Below are 15,142 nucleotides of genomic sequence, written 5' to 3'. Positions count from 1 at the left end.
ATACTCTGTCAAATCTTGGATTCACTTCCTTTAATAGTTTTCAAACTCGTTTTATTTAAAAATCCTAAAAAATGTCTTAAAAAAAAAAGTTATGATTTCTCATAGGCTAGACACTGATTGTAAAGATTTCTCTAAAATGCATCCAGTTCTCCTCAGAGCTGTTCGCTTCCTATCAGCCATGTGTTTGTCCGTCACCGCTGAACTCTCTAAGCAGTAGCTAAAGAAGAATCTGCTGGATACCTACAGACACACTCTCAGAAGTAGAGTCTAAAGATTTACTAATGCAAAAGGCTTGAGACTAAGGATAGTTACAGGTGGAGGGTTTGCTTTGTTTGTTGGGGTTTTTTATGCTGGAATGTTTTTGAGGTTTCTCAAGTATTATTCATTCATAGAAGCCGCAGACAGAGCTGAGCTAAGCTGGTTGTGTTCTCCAGGTAAAGTTTCGGTTGCTGTATCATCTCGCGAGCCCTATATGTGTGCTCAGTGTAAGACTGACTTCACCTGCCGTTGGAGGGAGGAGAAGAACGGAACCATTATGTGTGAAACCTGCATGACATCGAACCAGAAAAAGGCCTTGAAAGCTGAGCACACTAACCGACTGAAGGCTGCCTTCGTAAAAGCACTGCAGCAGGAGCAGGAGATTGAGCAGAGGATACTGCAACAGACTGCCTCTCCTGTACAGAGCAAGCCCGACCCCATAGTGCAGCACCACTCGCTCAAGCAGGTGAGGCTCCGTCCGCCAGCAGCCAGGTCTTGGTGCTTACAGGCTCCCAGCACAAGGGTTGGGGCTGCGGGCACAAAACCAATGCATCACCTTGCTTTCTTTAAGCTCCCCAGTGCGTGTGAGTGTAAGCTTAAAACCGGGCTGGTAAAAGTGGTTTTTGTCATGTGGAGACCCAAGACTTAAAGCATGTTCTCGGTACCCGAAGAACAGAAGAGAGTGGTGTTTTTCTGCAGAGTCATTGTAATTATCCAAGGTGTTTAATTCATATCTTGCAAAGTCTGTTCCTGATTTATTTTTTAGGATGTGCCAAATGGAAAGAGGTGCTCCAGCACCAAAGACACAAGAGTAAATTGACCTAAGATAGCAAAAAAAAAAAAAAAATTGGCTTGAGTCAGGAACACATAATGTTGCTTGTGAAGTTTTAAGGTGATGGTAGCAACCATCCATGGTGGCGACTGGGGGTCTCACACCTTTTGTAACCACCTTCCAGTTGGAGGAAGACAGAATCTGCTTAAGTGCCACTTTGAGTTGAAATAACCAAAGTGCTGGTTATTTAGGACAGGGAAGTTGTGTTGCCTGTGTATGAAGCTGCTTTCACTGCACGTTTTTCGCTGCTTTGCAGTTGATTATAATTCCTCATCTTTAGAAAGCTGATTCTTACTTTGTTGTAGAGATGTCTTGGAATTTTTCAGCCCTAAAACTACAGTAACGCATTCCAGTGTTGTCAGAAGAAGCTGAGAAAGGCGAGAGGGACCGTAAAGATTTACCGGGGCTGTTGTACTTGAGAGACAGAAAACTGCTATGCCTGTCTTCCCGTTTTCTCTCTCACCAGACTTCTAGCCAGATGTCTCGAGGTCCTCCTGGAGCTCCGCGAGGAGTGTTGCATGCATTTAGCCAGTCACCCAAGTTGCAGAATGCATCGTCTGCAGCAGCACTTGGGAGTAGGCCAGGTAAGCATGCTGAGAGACCTGTCAGCAAGGGCAGCGCTGCCGCCTGGAAGAAGACTCCCATCAATACAGGTAGATTTTTCTCTAAAGTTTCTTTTATTTGTACTTAGTAGCTGCACTCTGTCCAACAATCGTAGTTCTTTGGGTAAGGATGCTTTCTCTTTGACACTTCCTGCATGAAAGCCTGATGAGGCTTTGCTCTTAGCATTGCTGTTGGCACTTGCTTTTGGTGTCGTTTCTGTACCTCGAAAGGGGCAATCAGGTGGTGCTACCGTATAAAAACTACCGCTTTACACCTTTACAAGTAGACTAAACAGATGGAATGTCAGACCGTTCATCGTTGAGTCCGTATGCACAGCCAGCACCACGCTGCGGGAGTTGGTCGTTGGTTTCTGGGAGTTTAATTCGGTCGTTTCATTTTGACTGGTGTTTTCTTTTTGCTGAAAGCAGCGTACAGTAAATAGATGGTTTTGCTCTAGGTGAGGCTACAGTGCGCACACCCAGCGTTCCTTAGGATTTGAAATAACTGAAGCTGTTGCTTTGAACAAATGGAAATTTATAAATTCTAATCTAATCTTTTTTCTATGTATAAGAATCTGACTTGAGAAGAGTCATTTGTTTTCTTAAATGATAAGCAGGATCTCCAGGAAGGAAACACTGTAGCAACCAGCTGTTTTGTGATCTACTTTCTTGCCCAGTATTGGATGGATCTCTTTCAATTTTTTTTTTTTTATTCCTGACAGCATAATATATCATTTAAAACATAATTTCATTGCAGAGAGCTCTAGCCTGCTCAAATCTTCATTTCTGGTACAAAATCTTGCTCCTATTTGTTTGGATGAATTTGGACACTTTCATCTTCTGAAGGTGTCTGACTTGCATGGCTAGTAGTGTCCCATGCTTAGAGAATCTGGTTTCATGTGGATGAAATGCAAGTAGTGTGGTTTTGCCACTGTTGGTGTCTCGTGTTTGTATCATACTGTGACACTTGTTCTCTCTTCTCTTTTATATCTCGTCAGGTGGGGCTTTACCTTTTGTTAATCCTAGTTTAGCTGTGCACAAGTCGTCTTCAGCAGTAGACCGCCAGCGTGAATATCTCCTGGATATGATTCCCCCACGGTCCATCCCACAGTCCGCCACGTGGAAATAATGCAGAGGAATGCCCAAGAGGAAGACTTTCCTGTTTCTGCCATCCTTTTTATACCACATTACAGTGGAATCTGCTTTAATCCCAGCTGGATATGCCCCAGGCTTTATAGGATGCAAGAAGACCACTCCTCATCCCATCGAGTGCTGCTGTCCCTGCAATGAGAAAATGACACCACGTGGGTGGGAAAGACTTAAGCTCATTTGGTTCTCAGATTCTTATGATTGACTGATGATGAAGGCTGTCAGGGAAGGGGAAGAATTCTTATTTTTTTTTGGCTTTATGTATTTAGTTTGGATTTTTTTGTCACCAGCACAAAAGGAGGACTAAACGACTCTCTGCCTTCGGTTTCTTTATTAATAATGACCCGTTCACCAGGAACACGGTGTTCCTTCGCGATCGAGTGTGGATGTCAGTTCAAGGAGAGAGGAATTCCAACCCAATCTTGCAGATGCATTTAGTGAGCCGAGTTCATGTTTCCTTTTCTTCCCTGCCCCTCCTCCAGTGAGGAAGGCAGTCTACAGATTATAATGTTTCAAAATCTTCTGGTGATGAGCTAATGATAAATAAGTGCAAACTCAAATTCTGGTTGAGTATGTTTGGGGGTTTTTTTGTTTTGTTTTGTTTTGGGGTTTTTTTTGTTTTGTTTTTTTTTGTTGTTTTTTTTTTTTTGTTTTTTTTGTTTTGTTTTTTTGTTTTTTTCCAAGGGACTGGCTGCCACCAAAACTTGTCTGGTAGGTGGGAACCAGCGCAGAAGTCTCTCACTTTTGTTGGATTCTGTTTGAATAGACTTTGAACTGTTGGTAGTCTAAAATCTAATTTACTGAATAGACAAACACCTTTGTTCAGTCTTTCTAATTCAGCGAAGAGCAGTTGGGCCTTTCAAATGTTCCCAGAGACTGAAAAGTGGAACTGTTTTTGATTATTTTCTTTTTGGAGGGTTTTTTTTGTTGTTGTTGTTTTGAGCAATTTTACTCAAAAAAAAAAAAAAAAAAAAAGAAAGAAAAAGGAAAAAAAAGGGGGGGTGGGAGGGGAACAAAAAACAAACAAAAAAAATAAAAAAAAAAGGAAAAAAAAAATTAATTCCAGAAGCTGCACGCAATCAGAAAGGGCGAGTGGAGGGCGCAGAGCAGCGGGAGGCTGCCGTCGGGTCGCGGGCTCCTTCCTCTGCCGATGGCGCCGAGACGCGGGCGCTGCTGGTCCCCTGCGGTGGCCCAGTGACCCTGCCAGCACGTGGTGGGGGCAGGACTGCCTGCCTTGAGCCTCTAGTGCTCCGTTCTTCCAGGCGTACCAAGCATGCTCCTCTGTCCATCACTTCAGTATTTCATTTTTGATAGAGCTTTAGGTAACCCTGCTTTAAGGACAAGTTTCTACGTGGTTTTAATATATTTTGGGGATTCCACAGGTTAAACCCAAATCCATCAGGTCTAATTGTTTGGTTTTGGTTTTGGTTTTTTGTTTTGTTTTGTTGTTTGTTTTTTTTTTTTTTCTCATCATCTTCCCTCCTCCTTCCCTGTGCTTCTCCCAAATTAAAGTTGAATTCAAGTGGCAGAAATACATGCCTTACTACTTATGTTGCATATCAGTACTAGAAGTAGTGCTGATAAGAATTATTTGCAAAATTATATATATATATCTATATATCTATATATAAAAGAAAAGGGGGAAGGGGTTACTATTCAGTCTATGCTGAATCTATTTTCTTAGCAGTTACTGTTAGATCTAACTTTAAACCAATAACTGTATAGGGTTGTCCCCCTTCGGATCTAACTATTGCATAGTGAAGAAGAAAACTCGTTCCGTTTTAGCCCCTCTTCTGTTGTGTGAATATCAGTATTTAGATACTTTGAAAACTGTTCGGTAGTATAGAAAACCTAGTTTTGCAAAATGGTATTTGTTGCTGTATAAAGCCCTAGAATTTCAATTTGACTTTGTTTTTTGTTTGTTTTACAAATGTATATTAAGAGCTAAATGGGAATGAGAGGAATTGGTTTGAGTTTTTAATTTTTCTTTTCATTCCAAGATATTTTGGATTGGGAGATGTGGAGAGAGAAATTGAGTGCATTTTATTTTTGCACCTTGAAATATTAAGAAAAAGTTTCAGCTCCTTACTTGTGTGGAGTTTTTTTGGGGTTTTTTTTCTCTCTTGTCATAAATTGCCTGCATTATCTCATCATTGATGCAAATGTCTAGCACTGTTAAATCACCTGGGAAGAGTGCATTTGTTTAAAAAGAACAAGCAAAACTTCTCAAACTAAAAATCCAAATGCCTTTTTGGGAAGGCTGGACAGCTTCACAATTTCTTTCCAGTGTTGGGGTGGCTTTAGCTTCAGCTGATGCTGGAAGGAAGAGGAATGGAAAGAGAGGCAGAAGTATTAAACTTGCCTGTTATAAAAGCCATGTCAAAACTTTTTTGGATACCGCCAGTTCAGTACAGCAGCTTGTAAATTTTCATTTCAGCACAATGGATAGGGGAGACTTAAAATAAGCCTTAAAATAATTGAGAAGACTTATTTTAAGATTTGGAACTGAAAATAAAAATGAGTCTGCACACACTGTCTTAGAAACAGAATGTTGCCAGACCACACTCTGTTTTCATTTAATGTAGAATAAAACCCACGAATACTACCTTAGGTATTGAGACAGAATTATTCTGAAGGTTTTGTAAGTGAACAGAAAGTGCTACGTGGCTATAAGGCTGTCGGGATTCAAACCCGTTTTGACATTGTTTTTAATCTGTGGTTCTTGGAGTGTTGCACGTAAGTTAGAGGATATATTTATTGCATATGTGTTTCTGCAGAGTTTTAGATAAATGCACCAGGAAAAGACTTAAGTGGTATACATGTGTTAAATGCCAGAAGAATGGCTTCTTCCTTTGTAGTCAAAACTGCATATTCAGTTGAGTAGTGTTGAACTGGGCTAGTTGAGGCACCACGCTAGGTTTAGATAGTCCTTAAAACACTTGTTACAGCCTTTCCAAATCTCCCCCTCCCCATCTGTATGTGCCCCTTCTTGCAGGGAAAAAAAACCCTGAAAAACCAACAAGCAAACAGAAAAGCTCAATTAGATGGACTATTCACATAATGGTGTTACTACGCCCTAGAGGTTAAATTTTTGGGGAATTGTGTGAAGGAGGGGGGTTTAGGCTCGCTTTAAAGAACAAATCTTTGGTTTATTTCTACTGCTGTCATGTTTGGGATTCCTGCCTCCGTAAGGGCTATTAGTTCTGCCGCAGAGCTGTCCGAAAGTCACCTCATCGGCCCTCTCCCGGAAAAAAAGACCATTTTACTTAAAGCTCCCTCAGAACAAGAGACTGAACGTGCTGCTCGACAGTCTAACCCGTAAATCGGTATCATTCAGGTGGAGTATCCGGCATCATGTCCCGTTTCCCCGACCCTCCACTGCTTCGCTGCAAACTGCTGCATGAGCTGGTTTGACATTGCTCAGATGCTGCTTGCTTCCCCCCTCTCCTGGGGAGAGGGTTAGAGCAGCGTTGGTTCTTGCAAGCCATATAACCTTTCTTTGAGACGTTGCGACTACAAGATTTTATAATACAGTAATAATGAAAATGACTATTGTACTTAGATTTTAGCAACTTGTGAAATAAACCCCGGATTTTCATTTGAAACCCGTGTTGCAATTTGGGAGCTGTGTGGTTTTTTTAATTTTATTTTTTTATATAACCTAATTTATTAGCTGATTTCTGAGCGTTGGCGAGGTTGCAGTCCTTTGCTCAGAAACACAAGTGGCCTGGTTGAACTTGTTATTTTTCTAGCACAGATGACTTGGACAGCGTTTCCAGTTCTTGTAAAGGGTGACTTTGCTAATTTTTGTATTCTAGGGGTTCCTGTACATGGCATTCCAGCTGTAATAGGGAGACTCTTGGTGAATCTTAAATTCGAGATAGCTTGGGGTCGGGATTTTTTCTATAGATATTTTTATCATCATTTTAGAGAACCATTCCTTTACCTTGGAATTCTCAGAGCCTAGTGGTCACATTTTTTTGCTTACTAAGGAAAAAAAAAGAAAATTTACCAAAATACAGTTCAGAATGGAAAATGGGGGAGTTGGGCTACAGGAGTAGAGCAGAGCAGGCTTAGGCAGGTCTCGTCAGAAACCCTATTTTGGCTCATTTCTCACTTCCTCCTTTTGGAAGGAGGAGGGGGCACAGAAGGCATTTTTTTTTAAATAATAAATATATATATATATATAAAAATATATATATATATATATATATAAAATGCAAAAAGACCTCAAGGAACCGCAGTAGTGTTTGTCTGCTTAAGGCAGAGTTATGCTGTATATTGCATTTAGCGAAATAATTTGCATCGTGCTTTTTTTAAAAGAAGATAAAAAAAAGTTTATAATCACCTAACAAAGGAGTGTAACAGAGTAACGTTACACCAGCGCAGGGTATGTTTTTGTCACTTGTATTTATTGTGACTCTAAATCTTTGATAATAAAACAAAAACTAAAAAAAAAAAAAAAATTCCCACTAAAACCTGATAGCCAGTCTCAATGGTGGAAGAATCTGAAATCAATAACTGTATATTGTATTGTGAGGGATTTTTAGTATTTGAATGACAATAAACAAATGGACAAACTGTTGGGTCTGCCTCTTCTTTCGAGTAGATCGGTTTTGAGATAAAACTTCTTCTGCACCACTCGTGTATTGGTGAGGCCGCTCGAGACAAGGTTGTGGTCTGTTCCTTTCCTCTGCCAGGAACACGGTTTCTTCCCCAAAAAACAGGTTGATGGGAGAGCAGGAAAGGAGAAGAGAAGATGAAGTCCATGTGGAATTTCATGGATTGAAATTCAAAGCTACAAATGGATTAAATGTCCTCCCAGATGCCGTTGGACAGGGCACACATTCTCCAGGCAAAAACAAGACACAAAGGCCCCTTCAGCCCATCTCGCCCCGGAATTGCTGCTCTCTGCGCTCACTTACCCGCTGATTTTCATCTGTTGGGTGTGTTCTGTCATAAAAACTTGTCCCCCCCCCCCCCCAAGTAAGCAAGCTGAAGATTAAACAAGATGCCTGTGTCCTGCCTCACGCCACGGAACGGGCTGCAAGCTGCACTTGTGCTTGCTCTGCAATTCCAAAACCAGAAATTCAACCCCGTGTTCCTCCTGAAATACTTTAATGCATTCATAAGTTTATTTAAATAACGCCAGGATAGCACGAAAAAGCCGGTGGATCGCTACCCTCTGGGAGGAGAAAGGGAAGATTTAGATTGCCAATTTGAATCTTGCCAGAATATTTCTGTCCCGGATTCCGGATAAAAACAAAGCCGTTGGAGCATCACTCAGCAGCCTGGGAAGGAGCAAGTCCCACCACACCTCGGTGTCTCCTGGTACTGGCAGTTCCCCGCAGCCGCACACGTCGTCTTTCGGCTCACGGTGATCTTGCAGCAAGGCGAAGGAACAGCTCGTGCTCTGGAGTCGCTGGTTTGGGAGGAGAGAGGAAAGAAGGACGCGGTTCCTGCTCGAGGATGAACCCAGCTTGAAGGCAGGGTGAAAATACGGGGTTTCTTTTTTTCAGCTCGGGTTTCCATGCGCAGCGTGTGCGTTTGTATCGTCGAGGGCCAGATGGCACAACGGTAACTCGGGATTTGTGCACGTGCTGGATCGAGCCCTGGGCGGTCGGTCTGTGTCTGTGACACTAACTGGTCCTCACTGGGCAAAACGAAACCCTCCGATCCTCACCAAGCATCCCAGCCTCATCCTGCCAGGAATGTTCTGATCGCCGCTTCCAGCCACGGGCTGAGCCCCTGCCCCACGGCGAGGGGGAAGATGCTGTTCGGAAGTGCCGGTTTCGGTCCGGCTGGGCTCTGGTGAGCCTCCCCCTTGGAAACGCCTGAAAGCGCTGAGGGTGAAAAGTGGCTTTTTCTGGGCAAAAGCAGGAATGATTTGTTTTGGCGTCGTAAAACTCCATTTTGGAACTGCAAGAGCCGACGCGCTGGGAGGAGTGTCTGCGTGCTGCGGGGCAGCGCGGCGAGGAGGAGGAGGAGGTGACAGCGAGGAAGGCTGGCTTTACGAGCAGATCTGCACCGCCAGCCAAGAGCGGCACAGGCAGAGCCGGGGACCCCCCAGCCCACCTCCCGGCTCCGCTGGAAGTGACCGGGTCAGCTTTGACCTGAACCCTCCTCTGCGTTCACACAGCGTTGAAATGTTTGACCTTCGTAGGATGTGGGGGCTTGGGGGTTTGGGTCCTTTGCAAGCTTCTTCTGGCCTTCTGGAATTGGAAAAATCTCTCAAATTCTTAATATTCAAGTTCAAGAACCAGTTTAATTCAAGCTATTTCATTTTCCTCAAAGCTGTTTAATTACTGTGCTGGTGAAGGCTCTTACCAAGGAAGCCTTTTTCTGCAAAACTGCTGAAATGCAAGCTATTAACACTGGGCTATTTTGGTACCAAAACCATCGAGCTGTTGTGGATTAAAGTGGTAGAAGATGGTGGTGCCTGAACCTGGCAGGCTCGGGGAGGGGGGGCAGCTGAACCAGGTAATGTAGAGAGGTGCTGAACCCTGGGTCAGCATCCCAAAAGTGACCGAGGTAATTCTGTTGTGCTAATTTAGATATTGCCAGCACCTGAAGCGTTAAGCCCGTGCCACTCCACCCTGAAATAGTGTCCACAACCTCTTTTATTCCCATTTCCCAGCAGCTACAGATGAGTTTTCCCTCTGCTTGCCGGGGCTGCCCCATGGCATGACCCACCCCCCGAATGCTCAGCTTTACTCCTCGCCGAGGGGATTCCCAGGGGAGCAAAGAGGCTTCCAGGTCCGTTCTGATCTCACAAATCCTTGGCCCACTCCCAGCAGCAGCAGCGTGCTGCAGCAGCCATGTAACGCCGGGGTGGGATTGCATCAGCTCCTCCCCACTCCCCGTTTCCACGCCGGCTTCGGGGTCTCACCTTGCGTGAGAAGGTGGGAGCTGCTCCCTCCTGTCCTGCACCTTGAGGGGCTGTCCTGGGCCTGGGGAGAAAGAAAAGTTGTGATCAGTACGAAGAAGGGAAAGTTTGGGTCTTTAAATACCTTGCTATTAAACTATAAATCTAAATGATGAACAAGGGAGCTGCTCTTCATCATTACAGCTGCAGTAGGTTTAAGGCGCACCGGTGAGAGACTTAGAATACAAGTAAAATATTGAAAAGCTGTTTTTCATGTCAGCCCCCACTCCCCACACCGGACTTGGGCAGTGATGGGGAAACTAAGTTGTCGAGGTGTTTTAGGCCGTCCCAGGCTGGAACACTTCGGGGTTTTGTTCAGGGCAGGGAGCGGGTGGGCGAGGAGATGCTGGAACCAGCCCAGCCCCCTCCCTCCAGGCAGTTCGGAGGGGAATACTGAGGTGTTGCTTAGTCAGTTGCCTTAATAACAAATATTTGAATAAGGAATTCCACTCCTAAGGATAAAATTTATTCAAAAGGAAACCTGTCAGACAAGCCAAGCTGTGAAATAATGACTTGTGAAAAACAAAACTTCTGTTTGTTCCCTTTCTGCAGTAACAAAGCTTTGCTTTTAAGTCAGACTTAAGAGCGGGAGAGCACTCGGGTGCTCTTCCTTGGGTGCTCTTCCTGGTGGCCACTGTCCTGCAGAGAAAGGACTGATCCCTTGAAGGATGCTGCTAAAACTAGCCCCAGGTCTGTGAGATAAGTGGGTGGGGGGTGCTACAAAACCAGCTTCACACCCCACGCCCCCATTTCAGCAGGGCTGGACGGAGCTGTTGGATGGGATTTGTGAGGTTTGGAGCTGACAGCCCTAGAAGAGGGTAAATTGAAGTTTAGGGGTTCAGGTGATAGGTGGAAACTTCATCAAATCCATTCCTTCCCCCTCACTGGGAGGGGGGCAGTCCTGGGCACTCGGCCCCCTTCTCGAAAAAGGGGTTTTTTTGGTAGTGTATCCCCAGCAATGCCGAGGTGATGCTCCAGCCCGTCCCCCAGCACCCTCCGACCCGCTGCAGGGGAGGCAGCAAAACAAAACCCAATGGGTTTTGCACCTCCTGGCAATCAGCCGGCAGCAGGAACCATGCTGGGATGCCTTTGCATGGAGCTAGTAGCCGAGCAGGGCTCTGGTCTCCCTTTTCCCAGCAGATGGAGCCTCCCTGAGCCCCCCACACCGACCCAGGGAGTCTCGGGCTCCTGCAAAGCCACCAGACCTGGTCGGAGTTAAATGTAGAAATTGGAAGGGGGTTTCTCTTTGTAAACGAGCTGACTGATCTCTCCTCACTTTTCTTCTCCCTCCCCTCACACAGCCGGGCTGGATCAGGGAATGCGCGTGGGCGTCCTGCCAAAGTCCCGCCGGCTTCGTTCGGATGATTTGCCACCGGAAAAATCACCAGGTAAGCGTTAAATCCTCCAAACCCAGCAACACAACCCTGGCTGTTGGGAAACGAGCCTGAACTTCCTCTTCCCCTTCCCCTCGTCCAGCGTCTTTAATTCACCCCCTGAACTGTAAGCCCCTGCCCCCTCCGCGTGGCTCTGGGGGGTTTCTCCAGCCTTCCCCAGGTGCGTGGTGGGGCTGGAGCACTGGCAGAGTCCAGAGCTGGTCCAAGTCGTGCCCTGAGTGATTTCCCACTTACCTTACGTCCTCCCCCACCGAAAAATCCCAACATACTGCCTCCCCATCCCTTCCACACCTTCATTTTCCTGGCTCATTAGCTCAGTGAGCTTAATCACAAGCCACCGATGACTTTCTACCAGCTCAGAGCTGGGAAAACAAATGGAGCAGGAGATTTCCATCAGGCCAGGCAGGGTGGGGAGCAGCTGCCGCAGGGGTGACACCCCCCCCCACCCCCCAAGGCTGCAGCATCCTCAAAAGGAAAAGCTCAGGGTCTCAGGGTAGTGGGACTGACCCCGGAGCTCGGGGCCTGGGGAAGGTGATGAAGGGACCATGCAGGAAGTGGGGAAACAGCTCCTGGCGTGGGGCTGGGGGGTGGGAAACCCCCAGGGAAGCTGCAGCTGGAACCATGGCAGCGGAGGAGGAAGAGGAGGAGGAAAAGGAGGTTTGACTGGGCTCTGGCCAGGCTCGGAGCATGAGCAAAGCAAACCATGAAGGGACCAAGGGGATGGGTTTTGTTTTTTCAATGGGCCAAGAAGCTGCCGGAGCCCTGGATTTGTAGTTGTGCCCAAAGGTGCAGCCTATTCCAGGGGCTCCCACCGGGAAGATGCCTGGACAGGGAGGTGACGCCCGTGTTTTCCAGATGCGCTTCCCTGGGGGTTGCCAGTAAGAATCACAGGGCACCGTCAGGGTTAACCCCCACCTCTGCTGAAAGTGGGGGCAGGAAGACGAGGCCGGAGCCAACGAGCAGGTCCCGGGGTGGCAGCTCCTTCCCCTCCCAGGGCCTTTGCCCCCCGCTCCGTTCCCCAGCACACTCAGTTGCAAGGAAGCGACCTGGGACCGCGGAAGCCAAGCAAGTTGATCTCCCATAAAGGCTGAATGAGCTGCAGTGGGTGCGGGGGCAGATCCCGGCTCAGGATGGAGCAAGGAGCAGGAGGTTTTCCCACATCAACCAGTGCATCCCACGAGGACCGCGGGCATCCCTGGGCTCACCCTTCCCCGTGTCCCCCCTCCCTGGGGTGCTCTTTTCCCGCCCCCAGCATCCCGGTGGGTGTCTGCCCCATGGCCATCTGCAAAATGATTAATTCCCCGCAGCATCTGGGGGATTACAGCCGCCCATTAGAGTTTAAAACATGAGTGACCTTGATCTGAAGCATCCAAGGGCTCACAGAGTCTGGGAGTGCAGGCAAAAAACACCCAGGGAGGCGTGGGGTGCCGTGGGGGGTCCCCACAGCTGGGGTGCAGCCGGGGCTGGGGGGTTTGCACAGATAAAATGGTGGGTGCTGGTTGCGGTGCCACCCCAACAGTGGGTGCCTTGGGGCTGGGGGGGGACAGAGCACAACCGGGGGTCTGGGTGCAAGGGGCTGGGGGGCTTGGTCACTGGCGGGTGCGCACCCCAGCGCGAGCGCGCTTTTTGGTGCACGCTGGCGTGGGTTTTGCTGCGTGCTCGCCGGTGGGTGCAATTTGGGGGGGGGGGGGGGGGGGCAAGCGTACTATTGCGTGCTTGCCCGCGGCTGCAGCCTTGGTGCACGCTCACTGGCGGGTGCGCGCTTTTGGGTGCACGTTTGCAAGTGGGTGCAGGCTGTTTGCTGCCTGCTCGCTGGCGGGTGCACGCTTTTGGGTGGGTGCAGGCTGTTTTGCTGCCTGCGTGCACTTTTTTGCTGCGCGCTTGCACGCTTTTGCTGCTGCGTGCTCGCCGGTGGGTGCGCGTTTCTCAGGGCGCGCTCCCCAGTGCCGCAGCCTTGGCGGGTTCACGCAGCTGGGGGCACCCCGGGGGCACCCCCAACACACCCCACACCCCCCCCCCAACTCTCCCAATAGCTCCAGCAGCCGCCCCCCGCACCTCACTGGGGGTTTGGTCCCACGGAGAGGGGGGTGCCCCGGGAGTGGCCGTGCACCGATGGGTTCAGCACCCCCGGGGGCAGGATCCGTGCATGCAGGCGCCCCCCGCTATCCCCGCCCGGGGGTGGGCGGTCTGTCCGTCCGTCTGTCCCGCAGCCGCACCGAGAGCGGCGGGGGTGGGACCCACCGGCTGCGTTGCCCCTTTAAGGCGCGGCCGGTGCTATTGGGGGGTGTGGGAAAGCCGGTGTCACGTGGTGTGCCGTCGCCGTGTCCGTTCCCCCCGTCCCCCCCCCCCCCCCCGGAGGCGCTTCCGGTGGGACGCGGCGGAAGTGACGCGCAGCGCGGCCGCCGCGATGGCGGCGGGGAAGGTGAAGCAGGACATGGCCCCCCCGGGCGGGTACGGCCCCATCGACTACAAACGGCACCTCCCGCGCCGCGGCCTCTCAGGTGGGCGGGGGGCGGCTCCGTGGGGAAAGATTCCCCCCCCGGTGCCCCCCCGGTTCCTCCCGGTGCCCCCCCCCGGTGCCCGCCCTCACCCGCTCCCCCCGCAGGTTACAGCCTCTTCGCGCTCGGCATCGGCAGCCTCTTGCTGGGCTACTACACCCTCATCAAATGGAACCGGGAGCGCAGGTGCCCCCCCGCCCCCCCCCCCCTCACCTTTATTTCGGGGTTCCCCCCCGTGATTTCCACCGCCGGGCTCTGACACCCCCCCCCGGTGTTCCCCCCCCCCCCCAGGCGGCTGCTCATCGAGGACCTGGAAGCGCGGATCGCGCTGATGCCGCTGCTGCAGGCGGAGTCGGACCGCAGGTATCGGGGAGGGGGGACGGGGATGGACACACGGACACCCCCCCCACGGACACACACCCCCCACCCCCCGCCCCCGGGACTCACGTCCCCCCTCACCCGCAGGACCCTCCGCCTGCTGCGGGAGAACCTGGATGAAGAGGCCAAAATCATGAAAGACGTCCCAGGCTGGAAGGTTTGTGATTCCTGGGGGGGGGGGGGGGGCTGTGCCCGTCCGTGGGGGGGGGCTGTGCCCGGGGTGAGGGGTGCAGGGGGGGCTGTTCCGGGGGCTGCCTGGGTGCAATGGGGCGGGAACCAGCCGTCCCCATGGGTTTGGGTCAGTGTCACAGCTCTTGGAAAGCTGAGAGGGGCTGAGAAACCGGACACACGGACATGTGGACACATGGACATGGACACAGACATGTGGACATGGACAGACACAGACAGACACACAGACATGAACACGTGGACATGGACACACAGACACAGATGGATGCAGACGGATAGGGACATGTGGACACAGGGACACACGCACAAATGGACACAGACACACGGCCACACACAGACATATGGACACACCTGGTCACAGACACATGGATATGGACACGGACACGTGGGCACACACGGATATGGGCATGTGGACACAGGGACACATAGACACACACAGACATACGGACACAGACACGTACAGACGGACAGAGACGGACATGTGGGCACACACGGATGTGGACATGGGGACACACACCTGGACACGGACGGGCGGACACGCGCTCAGATGTGAACAGACACGTGGACACACGTGGATGGACTAGCAGACACATGGACATGCAGACAGACACATGGACACACAAGCTGGCACGGTGGCTGCGCCCCCCCCAGCCCTCCGTGTGTCCCCCCCCAGGTGGGTGAGTCCCTGTTCCACACTGACCGCTGGGTCCCCCCGACCACGGACGAGCTTTACTACCTGCGGCCCACGGGTGAGATGGACAACGAGAAATTCGGGCTGCAGTACTATGTCTGAGGGGCAGCGCGGGCTGCCGGCCCCCCCGGCATGGCAACAACCCCCCCAGCCTGGAACCAGCCCCCCCGGGGTGCCCTGACCCCCCCTGTTATTAAAACCACCTGGATCTGTTGTGTCCCACACG

At 50.0% G+C, this 15,142-nt stretch overlaps 2 protein-coding genes and 1 long non-coding RNA gene across 12 annotated transcripts in view; 2 read left to right on the top strand and 1 right to left on the bottom strand.

Moving 5' to 3' along the window:
- GATAD2A (GATA zinc finger domain containing 2A) overlaps positions 1 to 3,401 on the top strand; it is a 63,685-nt gene extending 60,284 nt beyond the window's left edge. For 8 of the 9 annotated variants that reach the window (XM_042794103.1, XM_042794104.1, XM_032986077.2 and 5 more), the window contains 3 exons: positions 435 to 724; positions 1,557 to 1,743; positions 2,691 to 3,401. In XM_042794103.1, the coding sequence (XP_042650037.1) occupies positions 435 to 724; positions 1,557 to 1,743; positions 2,691 to 2,821 (608 nt within the window). In that variant the 3' untranslated portion in view covers positions 2,822 to 3,401. The remainder of the gene's footprint in view (positions 1 to 434; positions 725 to 1,556; positions 1,744 to 2,690) is intronic. The other variant, XM_042794105.1, reaches the window with a different exon arrangement.
- Positions 3,402 to 4,263: 862 nt separating this feature from the next.
- Positions 4,264 to 13,431, bottom strand: LOC116960084. Its single transcript, XR_006165478.1, has 3 exons — positions 13,216 to 13,431; positions 9,731 to 9,791; positions 4,264 to 9,053 (listed from the first exon to the last, which is right to left on the bottom strand). It is a non-coding gene; the product is annotated as an uncharacterized LOC116960084 (long non-coding RNA).
- On the top strand, positions 10,420 to 15,140 carry NDUFA13 (NADH:ubiquinone oxidoreductase subunit A13). Of its 2 annotated transcripts, XM_042794109.1 has the most exons (6): positions 10,420 to 10,456; positions 11,068 to 11,154; positions 13,766 to 13,844; positions 13,950 to 14,021; positions 14,124 to 14,193; positions 14,899 to 15,140. In XM_042794109.1, the coding sequence occupies exons 1-6, from the start codon at positions 10,435 to 10,437 to the stop codon at positions 15,016 to 15,018; spliced, it is 450 nt and encodes a 149-aa protein (XP_042650043.1). In that variant the 5' UTR covers positions 10,420 to 10,434; the 3' UTR covers positions 15,019 to 15,140. The 2 variants fall into 2 exon arrangements, with proteins under 2 accessions (XP_042650043.1, XP_042650042.1); XM_042794108.1 differs by lacking the exons at positions 10,420 to 10,456; positions 11,068 to 11,154 and adding an exon at positions 13,509 to 13,661.
- The last annotated feature ends 2 nt before the right edge of the window (positions 15,141 to 15,142 follow it).

This window comes from Tyto alba, unplaced genomic scaffold (assembly GCF_018691265.1).
Source record: "Tyto alba isolate M040663 unplaced genomic scaffold, T.alba_DEE_v4.0 Super-Scaffold_20000042, whole genome shotgun sequence".
NCBI lineage: Eukaryota > Metazoa > Chordata > Aves > Strigiformes > Tytonidae > Tyto > Tyto alba.
Note: the sequence above shows the minus strand (reverse complement) of the source record. Positions and strands in the feature narration are given on the sequence as shown.

What these genes read in the sequence shown, in the direction of transcription:
- NDUFA13 (XM_042794109.1), top strand. Translation starts at nt 10,435, where the DNA reads ATGCTGCTAAAACTAGCCCCAG. An exon ending in GCCACCGGAAAAATCACCAG is followed by an intron (nt 11,155 to 13,765) that starts GTAAGCGTTAAA and finishes CTCCCCCCGCAG; the next exon opens with GTTACAGCCTCTTCGCGCTC. An exon ending in AAGACGTCCCAGGCTGGAAG is followed by an intron (nt 14,194 to 14,898) that starts GTTTGTGATTCC and finishes GTCCCCCCCCAG; the next exon opens with GTGGGTGAGTCCCTGTTCCA.